General features: G+C 38.2%; 2 protein-coding genes across 4 annotated transcripts in view; one reads left to right on the top strand and one right to left on the bottom strand.

Annotated features, from left to right (window-relative positions):
* Positions 1-5,117, top strand: part of LOC107696282 (pyruvate kinase PKM-like) — a 16,738-nt gene extending 11,621 nt beyond the window's left edge. Inside the window, exons 9-11 of the mRNA XM_016496567.1 lie at positions 1,754-1,920; positions 3,317-3,498; positions 4,612-5,117. Of these exons, the coding sequence (XP_016352053.1) occupies positions 1,754-1,920; positions 3,317-3,498; positions 4,612-4,718 (456 nt within the window). The 3' untranslated portion in view covers positions 4,719-5,117. The remainder of the gene's footprint in view (positions 1-1,753; positions 1,921-3,316; positions 3,499-4,611) is intronic.
* Positions 5,118-10,130: 5,013 nt separating this feature from the next.
* The window catches only part of LOC107696280 (potassium/sodium hyperpolarization-activated cyclic nucleotide-gated channel 3-like), a 27,657-nt gene continuing 22,185 nt past the window's right edge, over positions 10,131-15,602 (bottom strand). For 2 of the 3 annotated variants that reach the window (XM_016496563.1, XM_016496565.1), the window contains exons 7-8: positions 12,548-12,712; positions 10,131-11,768 (exon numbers count right to left, since the gene is read on the bottom strand). In XM_016496563.1, the coding sequence (XP_016352049.1) occupies positions 10,219-11,768; positions 12,548-12,712 (1,715 nt within the window). In that variant the 3' untranslated portion in view covers positions 10,131-10,218. The remainder of the gene's footprint in view (positions 11,769-12,547; positions 12,713-15,602) is intronic. The other variant, XM_016496564.1, reaches the window with a different exon arrangement.

Below are 15,602 nucleotides of genomic sequence, written 5' to 3'. Positions count from 1 at the left end.
GTAGATTGAGCTCTGATTATTTCTTTATTTGCATTTCTTTATTTGTGTAGATTTGATGAGATCCTGGAGGCTAGTGATGGTATCATGGTCGCCCGTGGAGATCTGGGTATTGAGATCCCAACGGAGAAGGTGTTCCTGGCTCAGAAGATGATGATTGGTCGCTGCAACAGGATTGGTAAACCAATCATCTGTGCCACACAGGTTAGTACAGATACCATGCAGAAGCGAATGAGCTGGCTCAGTTCAGCCAGCAGGAACTGACTGTCTCCTTGACTGACAGATGCTGGAGAGCATGATCAAGAAGCCCCGCCCCACCCGTGCCGAGAGCAGCGACGTGGCCAATGCCGTGCTCGACGGTGCCGACTGTATCATGCTGAGCGGAGAGACTGCAAAGGGTGAATACCCTCTGGAGTCTGTGCGCACACAGCACCAGGTACCATCAAGACCGCCACATTCTGGCTTTACCTTGACTGGTGCCTGATAAGTGCACTTATGCTAATATGTTAATAATATACTGTATGTTTAGCTTGCTAAGCAGAACATTCGTGTAATCTCACCATAAACCTCTTAACTCCAAAAGCACATCTAGTAAAATTAAACACTAAATAAATGCTAATGCTATTTCTGTAATTGTACTGTCTACATGTGCAAATAACTATTACCCTTGTGAAAAAGAAGTACACTTTAGCATACTTTTAAAAAGAGTAGTTATTATGGAAATAATACACTTTAAAATAATATACTTCTTAATAATATACAGATTTGGAGAAATGTAGCACCACATCACTTGCTCACCAATGGATCATCTGCAGTGAATGGGTGCCGTCAGAATGAGAGTCCAAGCAGCTTATAAAAGCTTCACAATAATCCACAAGTAATCCACACCACTCCAGTCCATCAATTAACGTCTTGTGAAGTGAAAAGTTCTGTGTTTGTAAGAAACAAATCCATCATTAATGCGTTTTTAATTTCAAACCGTTTCTTTCAGCTTAAAGAGTCCACTTTCCACAATATTGCTTTCTCCAGTGAAAAGTCGTCTCATCCGAATGAGGAGAGAAATATGCACAGATCGAGCACCGTTTACAAGCGAAAACCGTCCAAAACAGTTCTAAACAATAATGACTGGATTTTGATGTCAGAGGACAACAGGGGATGGACTTTATCACTGGAGGAAGCGTTATTATTGATTATGGACTGATATTTTGGACAGTGATTGAAACGCCTTATTGATGGATTTGTTTCTCACAAACATGCAGCTTATCACTTCACAAAATGTTAATTGATGGACTGTCATGTAGATCACTTGTGTTGTTCAGCTGTTTGGACTCTCATTCTGACGGCACACATTCACTTCAGAGGCTCCAGTTGTGAACAAGTGATGTAAAGCTAAATTTCAAAAGCAAATCTGTTCACATGAAGAAACAAATTCATCTTCATCTTGGATGGCCTGAGGGTGAGTACATTTTCAACAATTTTAAGTTCAGTTCTTTTTCACAAGGGTTGGTGTGGCGACAAATTCTCGCATGCTTTTGAGGACCTGCAACACTTCTTCTCTCACTACCAAAGGTTTTTATCAAATTTACCAGCAAAGGTTTTTTATCATTGTCAAACTGAATAGAGCTTCCATCATAAGTGTTCTGGTGGTACCATGAGACCAGTGATGTTATCAGATGGTAGTATTGTGATATACACAATGGCAATACAATAATAAGGTTCTTGTCCTCATTTGTCTAATTTCTTCATGTTGTGTCAGATCGCCCGTGAAGCTGAGGCCGCTATGTTCCACAGGCAGTTATTTGAAGAGCTTCGCCGTACCACCCATCTGACCCGTGACCCCACTGAGTCCGTGGCCATTGGTGCAGTGGAAGCTTCCTTTAAGTGCTGTGCCAGTGCCATCATTGTGCTCACCAAGACTGGCAGGTCAGAGACGCTCTCAATAACCCTAAAGGCTTACAGTGGCATTTACACACACACACTTGGTTCTAATATTAGGTACAGTGACCTCGACTCCGTATCGTGCACATGAGATTGTAAAACATATGTATGCATTGTAAGAAGCACATCTTCTTATGCCAGTTTAGAAGATATTTAACACTTAATTTTATCATTTGTGTAGGGTTAGTTAGCTGCACTTACTCACAGTCTCTCCTTCACTCTCATATATTATCCGTTTTGACCTGTGGCTGATCGAAATGCATCTCGTTGCGTCGAGCGAGACAGTCTGACCTTTGCAGGCCTGAACCTTGACATTTCATAGGCTAATTTAAACTCCTTATTCACTTGTCCCACAGTAGGTTGTAGAGAGGCAAACGTGCACCCTCATTGGGGCTTGTATGCAGGAGCATGTTTTTCCGGCTGACTCCAACCAGAGCAGATACAATTTCAAGCTAGCATTTGCATTTTATCTATTTATTGCATGTATGTCTGGAATACTTGATTCTGATTGGTCAGTTGCATCATTATATTATTAAGTATTTTGTATAATGGCAGCTAAATTATATAATTGACCGTTTTGATGCATAACTATGTTAGTTTTATGCCTCTTACGAACCTCAGTCACTTACTAAAGTAATTCCAAATCAAATTCCAACTTTTTAAGTTTATTTATTTGGTAGGAAGCCAAATTAAATGGGGATAATGTACAGTCAGCTAATGATTATTGTAAAATAAATCTCTTTAGGATGAACAAAGTTTTTAAAAAGTTGGAACATACTGTATTTCTATATGTATTTTTTTTCTTTATTTATTTTGTCCATTTTCAAAATTATGCTATTATGCTCTGTAATGTTATAGATATGTAAATAAAATAAATTATTATTGATATTATTTTTAATTACGTTTTAAATTAAATTAGCAACTTTTAAAATACATGTATACTTATAATATTTAAAATATATATATTTACATGCTACATGAAAACAATAAAATACAGTCATTTTAGTCATGAAGTCATTCATATTAGCAATGAAAATATTAATATAACATTCATCAGATTATTATTATTACCTAGTAATATTTTATAACCATAATAATAATAATAATTATTATTATTATTGTGGTTGTTTTTAAATATATATTTTATAATGTATTACATATTAAACTACATACTTCATGAAAACACTAAAACACAGTCATGTTCTATTAGCAATGAAAATCTCAGGGAACATTAGAGCTCATCTTATCCATGGCAAATCATAATTATTAATATTAATAATAATATTATTAAGAATCAATTAACTCTTATTATTAGTATTGTTATTAGTTCTATAATAATTCTGTCCTAATATTTTGTGTCAACCTGTCTTTGTCTCCTCAGGTCTGCCCAGCTGCTGTCCAGATACAGGCCACGTGCTCCTATCATGGCTGTGACCCGTAACGGCCAGACAGCCCGGCAGCTGCACCTGTATCGCGGCGTCATCCCCATCCTCTACACCAAGCCTGCTAATGATGTATGGGCTGAGGATGTGGATCTACGTGTCAGCTTCGCGCTGGAGATTGGTAATGAGACATCTAGAGAAATCGAGCGCTTCATCTAGTGTGATACCAACAGAACGTTGGTGTGGACGCTAATATAGTTATCTTTAAAGTTATCATTTTTGGTGTGAACGGGCCTTTAAGGATTATTCACGCCAAGTATGATAACTCCAACCACAACTATAACTATAAAGTTTTAATAATCGTTTTAATTCTATGCGAATAGTGAAGTCCACACCACAACTATAACAATAACAACACAGAGGGACGATATCATTGGAATCACTTTCAGAATGATTTTTTCCAGGTGATAAAGGATAAAACTTTGACAGCCAATCAGAATCCACTAACTTTACAACATAACTGTATAACTGTAATATAGTTATTGTTATTGTTATCTTTGTAGTTACCATTATTGCTGTGAACAGCCTTAAAGCTAAAAGCAAACGTGTACTAAAAGCCACAAACTGCAATTTAACATTAAGTTAAAGGTAGGGTAGGTGATTTCGGAGAGGCAAGCAATAGCAAGCTAGCTTTGAACGCATAAGATCTCACCCTCCCTGCAAATCACTCTCCAAAGCCACGCCTCCTCCAAAACACATGAACGTGCACAGGCAGACCAGAGGCTAACCAGCGACACGATGAGAGACGGCGTTGATGGCGGGTTGAATGCAACACTGTCAGATTACCTCGTCTCATTCACCGGTGAGAACACATTACAGTACAAAGCGCATAATATTAAAATAATAATGCCTTCCGTTCTTGCTCAGTCTGCAATAGCTAATGGAAAGCGCTGATGACATATCATGTCTGCTTGAACAGGGTGAGTGGAGGTATGCAAATACATACGTTGACAGGCAGGTAGGACAGCCTATCGTAGCCCTCGGACCGAGGAATATGATTGGACGAACATTTTATGGTTCTACATCTTCCACAGACGATATAAATACATATAAAGACATTTAGACTTGAACCAGCATAATAAAAAATGTTTTTGAACCTAATCACCTACCCTGCCTTTAATATAAAACATGGGTTTAGATGTGATCAGGACTGTTTGATAATCATATATCAGGCACTTAAACCATTTACCTTTGTACTAGAGTTATTATTTACATCTTCCATTTTGATTTTTAGGCAAAGCCCGGAAGTACTTCAAGTCTGGCGACGTTCTCATCGTTGTCACAGGCTGGCGTCCAGGATCTGGCTACACCAACACCATGCGCATTGTTGTGGTGCCTTGAGCTCAACCTCATGAACTGTACCCCGCCCCCCCCCAGCCTCCAGGATGTTTTCACATGCAAACATTTTGTCAGCTGTTCAGCCTCCAATGAAGATATTCAAGTCCCAAAAATAGCTGTGGTGTGGCTCATATGCTTAAACTCGCATCAAACCCTTTGAATCCCTTTTCATACCCCCGGAAAATTATTTTCATCAGCACTGTGCTGTATGTGTCTACAGTGAACTTTTTGTATCCCGAGACATTGTGGAATTCCATTATTTTTCTCTGTATGTTTTGTTGTTTTTCTTGTTGAAAGCGATTAAACAGCATATCGTTTTGTTCACTGTTTTATGTAGTCAAAGGCATATCCCAATAACGCCACCCCGTGGACTATATTGAAAATACAGAATCTTGACAATTAGATCAATCCAATGTCTTTTTTTTTTTAAACGCACCTGATTCCAATGAATATTGAATATTTTTAGAGAAGTTATATTGTAATGTGTGCTACATGCTTAGCCATACGCACATTTAATAGCGTGGATTAGAAAGCTCTGATTTATTTGCCTATCAAGGCCTGTAGTCAATTAGCTGAATATTCAAAATTACCCCTTGAGAGCAAAAGGAAGATAATTTAATAATACGTTGAAGCTTTAAACTGACCACTAGGGGTCAGTGTGTAATTGGACATCCAAGACACTGCATTGAACATTATTAAAAACCAAAAGGTAAACGTTCATAATTTATTAATTTTATTTAATTCATTTGGATAGCGAAAAGACACAATGCAAGTACCCTGAATATTCCTCCGGGAGTGTGCACGGACCTAAATAAAAACTTATCATCTTCTGTGCAGGAGCTGTTCGGATGCAGGGATTCAGCAAGTCCTAATGCGCAATTAAAATTCATAACATACTGGGTAACTTTTCAAAGTTTCACAAGGGCCGACAATAAGGGGAAACTTCAGCATCAGGTTTCATTCCCGACTAGGGAGGGATCCATTTGGCATTAATATAACGGGATCACGCTGTAATTAGCGGGGCTTGCTGTCTGGGTGTACCTTGGCTGCATTGTCAGAGTGACAGGGATCAGCGGGTCAATTTGTATGCAAATAGGGTGAGGCTTAGCCAGGCTTTGATACGCCAGCAGAGCTCGCTGACATCAAGCCGCTATGAGTGGAATTATTACGAAGCATCAGCTCCAGTGCGGAGATAAAGTGTAATAGCTGCCATAAACATAATTTCAGCCTTTGGTGTGTTCTGCCAGCACTCCTTCACAAGCCATCTCTGCTTGGTTCCACCACAGGAAGGACAATACTTCTCTGGTGAGCGCTAGATCTGAGCGAAACATACAGATTAGATGCTCTGTTTCGCGATGATACTGATAGGGGTTAAACAGTCCAGTTTAGTGGAGGATGGAGAGCAAGACAGTGATCCACTGCTGTCTCGGGGAAGTGAGAGATGCTATCTCAGTTCCCCACTGGAGCTACAGAAAGTGTCAGAAGTGCTGGAATCAAGGCTCAATAGCTGGGAGAACAGTGCATTGGATTTTCAAGGACGCGACCTTGTGATTCTCTCCATCTGTGGCAGTGTTACAGAAGCCATGCCTCGAGATGATGTATGAATGCCAGAAAAGCAAATTAGGGCTGTCAATCGATTAAACATGTTGATAGAGTCACAATAATTACATTTGATTTATTAATATTAATAGTAATGAACTATTATTAAAATATATCAATATTGACCTTATTTTTCAATGTAGAAGCAAGCAATTTCCCGTGAGTGTGCGAAACTTCCGATTCATTATTAGCCGCTATAGGTAAACAACTCGAAGAACGACTAACATAAAACTATTTGTGCTGCAAAGCAGTATGTTTATTATAACCTAATGGTAGTCAATTATATAATACAATAACAAATACCAGTTTCCAACATCAAGCGCCATAACCGACTGTTTTTGTACAGCTTAAATAACTGTACACTTGACGTGATGTCAAGGCCTGCTCTTACTTTAAAGAAATAGTTCACCCAAAATGAAAATTTGCACTTCAGATTTGGAGAAATTTAGCATTACATCACTTGCTCGCCATTGGATCCTCTGCAGTGAATGGGTGCCGTCAGAATGAGAGTCCAAACAGCTGATAAAAACATCACAATAATCCACAAGTAATCCACACCACTCCAGTCCATCAGTTGACATCTTGTAAAGTGAAATGCTGCATCTCTATAATAAAAGGCGTTTTCAAATTCAAATATATCCTCTATCCGTAATATTGCTTTCTCTAGTGGAAAAAGTCGTCTTGTCTGAATCAGGAGAGAAATATGCAGAAATCAACCACCGTTTACAAGTGAAAACAGTCCAAAACAGCTCTAAACAGATAAAATGCCTTAATGATGGATTTGTTTTTTTACAAACACAAGATGTTAATCAATAGATTGGAATTGTATAGATCATTTGTGAATTACTGTAATGTTTTTATCAGTGATTTGAACACTCATTCTGACGGCACCCATTCACTGCAGAGGATCCATTGGTGAGCAAATGATGTAATACTAAATTTCTCCAAATCTGTTCTGATGAAGAAACAAACTCATCTACATCTTGGATGGCTTTAGGGTGAGTTAATTTTCAGTACATTTTCATTTTTTTGGTACTGTTTGTTGTATTTAAAATGGGTAAAAATAAATTAATTTGGTAAAATGTTAACAACACTAATAGGCTTTAAATCTAATAAAATACAGGGTGGTCCTTTACTCAAGATGCAACCTGGTCAGGAAGAGAGAAAGAGAAATAAAGGAAATAACACAGACTTAACAAAGAAAAACAATAAAATGTATTATTTTTTTTTACAACTATTTATCGATTAACATAGTTCAAATGAAATATCATATAGCTATACTCATGAATTTTTGTACATACATGATTATTTAGTATTCATGATGAACATTATATTCTGTAATATTTTGAATCTGAAGCATGTTAGTCATGTTACATGTTGTTACCATAATTATTCTAATTATAATCATGATACAGTGAAACACTGACCAAATATGGCAAGTCTGGTCATCTTTCAACTAAAAAAATAAAATAAAATAATATAATAATAACTGACGGCAGTTGTTCATATTCTATGTGAAAATATTGCGCTAATATGCCTATGAGTTCCGAAGGGGACATATTCCAGGAGGAAGCTTGTTAGGATGGAAGAACAAATGTTTTTTTTTTTTGATGAACTGATGCATAATGACACAACTTGTCCATCTCAGATATGCCATATGGCTTAACCATTGTGCCATACAGTGACCATAAATTCTGATTTGGATTACAATTCTCGAAAACCAACAGGAATGAGCATCCTTTATGAACACATAGGCCACCAATACTTGACCACCTCTTAATGTTAAAGTCAGGCTGTCAGTAATTATGTCAATGGGGTTAAAAATACTACTGTATAACAATCATTAATGATACCTCACTTTGGTTACGATAAATAATAAATGCACAGAATATTATAAAATGCTACAACATAAATGCACAGAAAACACGCATACACACACTCAGACCTGAAAAAGAGAAATATTATGGAGTAATGTAATCTGTGCTCTGTAATACTAACAAAAAGCTCTTTGATGCTTTGATACATGATCACATATACCTCTCTCATTTGGATTTTGCCTTGCAATTTTATCCAACTTCAGTGCAGGGAATGATGTTTACTTGGGAAAAAATCAGGGTCTGAAAATTAAATTAATGATATGATAATCAAATGCATATTGCAACTTGCAAGAATGGAAGAAAATTGAGAGCGGAAGGACCGAGTGATGTATAATGACAGTATCTGCAGACTGATGGTGAAAGTATATATATTAAATTATGAATATATAGATTAACAAAACAAACACATACACATACAGTGGGTATGGAAAGTATTCAGACCCCAATATGGGGTGCTGTGTGTACATTAATGAGGAAAAAAAATGAACTTAAATGATTTTAGCAAATGGCTGCAATATAACAAAGAGTGAAAAATTGAAGGGGGTCTGAATACTTTCCGTACCCACTGTACACAATAGATATATACATAGACATGTATTATAAAATCATACAAATTATACAATATATAATAATAACCTGGGATAAAGCAGGGATTTTTCATGATCCACCTGTGTAAGCTTTGCTCAAAAGGAAGGACACTTAGAAAAATACTATTCCTCCTTTTTCCACCAGCCACATATGGCATATCATAGCAGGTGCTAGGCTAACTATTGTGTTAGCAGAGTTGTTTTTGTTATTTTAGTCTGCTGTACCTCTGCTGAAATACATTTTAAATGGTTAAAAATGTTTAATTTCACAGATATGAAATATAATACATACTAACCAAAACATGTATTGCACAACCAGAAAGCATATATAACCTCATGCAAATTGTGGGGTATAGGCTTACTGCATTATACAAAATGTGCATTTGAACAGATGCAAAACAGAAATTAAACATACAAACCCAAATTCAAACATGACATTGTAATTACAGGTCTTAACTCATAAGCTTTGGTAACTGCAGTGGGCTTTTTTTTTTTAACTGCGTCATAGTAGTGTCGTTGCCATTGTCACAATCATCCAATATCTTTTGTTTGACAGGAAGAAAGCTGCAATTTACAGTTTAACCTCTGTGCATGTACAAAAACCAAGCATACAGTTTTATTGCTTAAGTACTGCAGTTCACATACAAAGCACATACAAAATGATTGCAAAACATTCTTAATATTCTCAGTTCTGTTGTGGAAGTGAGGGTGTCGTTCCCTGGTGTCCAGACACTAAGGCAGTATTGTTACAAAAAGGAAAGGCCATAGATACTGAGCAGTACCTCTTTGTCAGCAAAGAGGTATGTATGGGGTCAAGGTCTAGCTAGGTCTAGATAATTGGGATGTTGAGGGCTAGGTTTGTTTGTGCATGTGTGAACGTATCTGTGCATCTTTGTGTTTGTGTGTGTATATATCTGTGCCACCTGCCCGGAGAGACCTGTACGGCGTGCTCTTTCACAATGACAGATGATGCCCGACTGATGAAGTGCGACGAATGTAGCTTTGCTTCCCTGACCCAGCATAATTCCCTCCTTTAAAAAGAGCACACTATTATAACATGACAATAGCAGTCGCTCGCACACACACACAATCACAAACATACATACATCCTTTAGAATTATTACTTTGAAGTAACTTTTTTTTTTTCTTTGTTTTTTTTTTGGAAGTCATAATTTGCATATCCCTATACAGTCTTAACATCAGACAATAATATTGCAAAAATTACTGACAGAACTTGGAAGACAAATTTAAGTCACACCTTCATTCTTCGGTCAGTTTTGTTAGTCCATTCCTTCTTTTGGCATAACAAATAGGGAAGTCATTGGACTAATAGAAATCCAAGTAGATGAACATACACCCTCCTTCTCTGGTGAGAAATGTCAGTGTTTCTGACGTATTAAAAAATGTTGCTCACTCATCGTAGGAGGGTGCAATCCATTCTCACAAGTTCGACGGGAGTTTGGGGTGCAAGCTTGGAGTCCCAGGGGTGGACCTGTCACTAGATCCATGGGCTGGTGACCCACCTGAGGACACAGTCTGAGTTATAGACAACTTGGAAGTTTGTCTTGATAGGACAACATGACCAGGTTTTGAACTAAATGGTTTTATAAGGGGTGGGGGCGACGGGAGCGGCGAGTAACCTGAAGCAGATCCTCTGTGATGGGATAAGTCCGGTGGTTGCGGTCCTCTTCCAACTGGCTTGGACTTTTCAGGTAGTCCTGGGGTGGGGAGAGACATGGAAATGGTGCTTAAGTCTTGGTAAGGTAAGTCAACTAGAGATCCACCCCTTTCTCTTGGTTGAGGTGGTGGTGGGAAGAGTGTCTGAGGGTTTAGTAGTGAGCTTTGGGATCCAGAGATGCTAGCAGGGTGGCTGTGCATGGACATTCTCATCTTCTCAACTGTAGGACTCTGGCATGTTGGGCTCCAGGCTGAAGGTGTGCTACATGGGGACGTATTTCCGGATCCATATTGTGCAAGGGAAGCAAGAGCAGATGGTTCTTGGGAAAGCTGGGAAAGAACATCTGGCTGTAGACCAATCTGAGCATGTTGGGACGGGACACTTGTTGGACTTGGGACTTGTTCAATAATGCTCCTGGGGCAGACAGGGGACTCTGTTACAGAAGACTGGGAGGCTGTCCTTGTAACTTTATTCAAATCTTGAATTGGTTTTGTTTGTTGAGGATTTGGCTGAGCTGAATGCAGTTGGGTCAGGATGGGACTTACTGAGTGCGCTATCAAAGGAGTAAGGGTGGACGCAGGGGGAACTGCAAGCTGGACAGCCTCTCCTCCAATTGCTCCTTGTTTGAAGAACCCAGGAAGTGATGCAGCAATGCTGGGGAAAGAGGCCTGAGGAAGTTGTGGTTGAGGATGAAGCTGGGAAATATTGAAGTCTTTGGACCCATGGGAGGCAAGGGGTCTATGGGGGTAGAAGGAAGACTCTGTGATGTTGGAGGTGGTGGTGGTGACTGTTGTTGTGATGGTGGATGGCAGAGAGCTGGAGGATGGTAGCGGAGGTGTGGAGGTAGATGATCTTTCAGTCCTGAGTGTGTCCAGAATTGGGGTCTCAATACAAGAGCTGAACTGCGAGCTGGTTGAGGAGGAGCCACCAAATGCAGCAGTACACGAAAGTGCAGTTGGGAACCTTTTTACATACCCTGGCTGGTCTTTCAGCGAGCCAAGCAGTGGGACAGGGGCTCGGAAGAGAGTATGGGGCAAATGGGGGTGGCGAGTTAGGGCAATAGCGACTGAAGTGGTGGCTGCAGCAGCTTGTAGAGGAGCCTGAATAAGAGGTGCCCAGATGACAGGGGTGTGAGAAGATGGAGTCGGTGCTGGGTGAGGAGCTGGAGGAGGTGTCTGCATGAGGTGGGCACAATGGGCCATATCCCTGTCATGCTGTACAATCTGCTGGATGATCTCATTTTCTTGGTAGTTCAGAACTCCGGAATTGAGATCCCGTTGGACCTTGTGCTGGAGTACAGAGTTCTGCTTTCCTGTGAGGACATAAAGGAAGACAGAAATGCATGGATAACAAACTCAAGGATGCATTTTGATTTAAACTGTAAACATGTCAAAATGTAGGGCTGGGAAGATTAACATGTTTATTTAATTTGATTAATATGGAATGGTTCCTTGCTCCAACTGGCAATTCCAGGGCTAATACATGCAAATGAGTGCAGACATCTCCATTTATCAAAGTTAACTGTAAATCCCAAGTTCAGAGCATGCTATTAATCAAATATTATTTCAGTTATTAAAATGATAACCTTACACACCTTATCAACATGAAATAAAAACTGACCAAAATTTACTGGTGTTACTGCTTCATCTTTCTTTTTCCACCGTCATCACTTAAGTTAGGGGTGTCCAATCCTGCTCCGGGAGAGCCACCTTCAAGCAGAGTGTAGCTCCAACCCCAGTGGAACACACCTGAATGAGCTAATCAACACATTTGGGATCACTAGAAACTTCCAGGCAGGTGTGCTGGAGCTGAACTCTGCAGGAAAGTGGTGCTCAAGGAGCAGGTATGGACACCCCTGACTTAAGCAACAGGGGTTGTTGGATAAATGTTCACCAATAGCCAATTTTTTCTAATAGAATATCCTGTTTCAATTATAATACATCACATTATGTAAGTAAAAATTTATTTCAAACTGAATATTTTGAATAAAAGCAAGGGACAAGATGTGACCGCTTATTAAACTCTCCACTCTTCAAGGGCATCTCAGAGCAGCTGTGAAAAACGTAGGCCTATTGAACTGACAGCTCTCACCTATGCGGTCAAGCCGATCGAGGGCTACAGTCTCAAAGGCGCGTCGCATCATGGGGTACTCCTCCAACACCTCATTGAAATGGTCCACAGAGAGTGAGTACAGACGACAGTACGTGTCAGCTCTTACGCTGGCTGTTCTTCTGCCTCGAGTCAGCAAACAGATCTCTGTGGACATTTTGCAACATGAGCAAATTGAAAGCCACACGGGAAGAACATGTATCCTACTCTTTTTGTAAGAGCAACCAAAATTTTACAAGTATATATGTGCGTTTATGTGTATAAATAATAGAATGAAGAGTAAATAAATGAATGTATGAATGGGTATACCCTAGCATCCAGCCCCTAACTGAGCATTAAACATAAATGTTTCTTCAGCCTAAGTTTAGAGCACTCCAGCACTATTAATATGTGCATAAATCCACAACAGTGGGCACCATGAATTAAATATACTTGCTGTAAATGCAGTGACTCAGACTTTATATACTTTGAGGTTGCTTTTTTGAATAGTCTTTTTTAATCTGTAGCCAGAGCATTAAAATACCCTTTTGACAGCTTAGAGTTGTACTCAGCCATCATCTGTCCAGTCAGATCACAGAGTAAAAGCTCTATCTCAAATGCAGAGAAAGTTTCTAAGCGACAGACAAGCAGGAGGTTTGAGGAGAGGACACAGGAGACTGTCAACACTAATGTGGTAATTGGGTGTTCTCAGGCAGTATCTCACCTTTGCACCTAAGAAATACAGTATTACTGTTTTCCTAAAAGTTCACTGATTAGTTCATACCATTTTAAAAGCTAAAGAAGTGAATTTGCGTGATTCTCTGTATATGTTTATGTAAATTGTACAGTTAAAGCTGCTAAGGACTGTTAGCCATTTTGCTAACTCACACAAAGCTTCACCACTGAATTGCACAAATACGTTTTTTACTTGCTTGTTTTAAGCATAAATCTAGTAGTCTTAAAATGAGCAATGACAATTACTTGGTAATAAACCTAAAAATTTATATGAATTTTGATTGGATAACATGTACCATGTGCTCAGGTTCATTTTGGCTGTCAGACTGTCACAGAAACAAAGTTTTACTGTTCAAGACAGCCATTTCATTGATCTGTTTGGTAGTAAGAACATTTTATGTGTTGTATTCCAATTATAGTAGCTTATAGCACTTTTAAGATTATTAAACGAGGTGCTGTTGGTCCTTCAAGAACCTGTAGAGATTATTCTCATTCTCTTTTTCACTCTTTTTCTCTCCGTCTAGTCATCATGGCCAGGGTCATGAAGAACATGCTGCCAAGAGCCACCAGAGCACACACACTCACTAACACATCCTGAGGTGGAAAGGGGGGAGAAGGGTGGTGTGAGGGTCAGGGAACATGGAGAAACAGAAATAAAAAATCAACATGAGATGATGCATAAAAATACAAAGACAACCCTGTTGAAACAGCATCTACTGGTTAGGTATGTTTTGAAGCATGGCAGCTGGTTTGAGCTGGTCCTTAACTGGTCATGTGCTGGTCCTAAGCAACTAGCTCCTGGTCAGAACCAGCTCATAACCAGCTCAGGACCATCTTAAACCAGCTGCCATGCTTCAAAACATACCTAACCAGCATATGCTGTTTTTTTTTCAACAGGGAACATGGTTTTGAACATATTACCACAGTAATACAAATGTTTTTAGACTCTATAATGAGGCATTGCTATTCTTTCATATACCTTTAAATATGAATCTCATATTCATATTTCATGGTGTATAAAAGTATAGCAATCATATACAGTAGTACCATGAGATATCTGCTGTGATTTCCTTCTCAACTGATTATTTGATTATTTGACTGACAACATTTTAACACATACAAATTTCTTAAAAATGAATTGTAAACAAAATTATATGTATATATATGGAATAATATATATGGAAAATATGATGACATTTTTTTTCTCTTGACTAAATCTGCTGCAGCTCACTGATAGCACAAACTACTTAGTTGTGATGCCAGAACCGCACAGGAGACAGTAATAGAGTTTATAATGGCACAGAACACCAGGAAAGAGGCTAGCTTGCACTTGGAGACCAGGTGGTGTATAATTTATTTCAAAATATTTGCATCACCCTCATTTTCTTCAGAAAATAGAGCATGTTGATTTGTTAGGTAGACTCATTTATATACAAGGTAAACTATAGTGTGAATAAATTGTATTTTTTTGCTATTTAAAAGGCATTTAATAATGGACAACATGATGCCTTCATAAATGCCAAAATTAAAAATAGAAAGTGTACAGGAAAAAACAAACAAAAAAGTACAATGGAAATTGTAATGAGAAAAACTGCAGTGAACAGACTCTGATGACAAAGCACAATTTCATATACCATTAAATATGAATCTCATATTCATATTTCATGGTGTATAAAAGTATAGCAATCATATACAGTAGTACCATGAGATATCTGCTGTGATTTCCTTCTCAACTGATTATTTGATTATTTGACTGACAACATTTTAACACATACAAATTTCTTAAAAATGAATTGTAAACAAAATTGTAATAACTGAATTAAAAATGCCAAAAATATAGTAGATAAATAAGTAAATTTTACACACTACTGTTCAAAAGTTTTGGTTCGGTAAGACTTTTTAATGTTTTTGAAAGAAGTCTCATGCTTACCAAGCCTGCATTTACTTGATCAACAATGCAACAAAAACGGTAATACTGTGAAATATTATTATAAGTAAACATTTAAAATATAATTTAAAATTTTATTATTCCTGTGATGCAAAGCTGAATTTCCAGGATCATAACTCCAGTCTTCAGTGTCACATGATCCTTCAGAAATCATTCTAAGGTTGATTTGCTACTCAATAATTTTTTTTTAAAATTATTATTATCAATGTTGAAATTTTTTTCAAGGTTCTCTGATGAATTGAAAGTTCAGAAGAACAGCATTTATTTAAAATATAAATGACTGTCTGTCTTTGCTGTCACTTTTGATCAATTTAATGCATCTTGATTCTTTAAAAATAAATCATACCGACCTCAGATTTTGAATGGTATTATATA

Source organism: Sinocyclocheilus anshuiensis, unplaced genomic scaffold (assembly GCF_001515605.1).
Source record: "Sinocyclocheilus anshuiensis isolate Anshui unplaced genomic scaffold, SAMN03320099.WGS_v1.1 scaffold778, whole genome shotgun sequence".
In the NCBI taxonomy this organism is placed as follows: domain Eukaryota; kingdom Metazoa; phylum Chordata; class Actinopteri; order Cypriniformes; family Cyprinidae; genus Sinocyclocheilus; species Sinocyclocheilus anshuiensis.
Note: the sequence above shows the minus strand (reverse complement) of the source record. Positions and strands in the feature narration are given on the sequence as shown.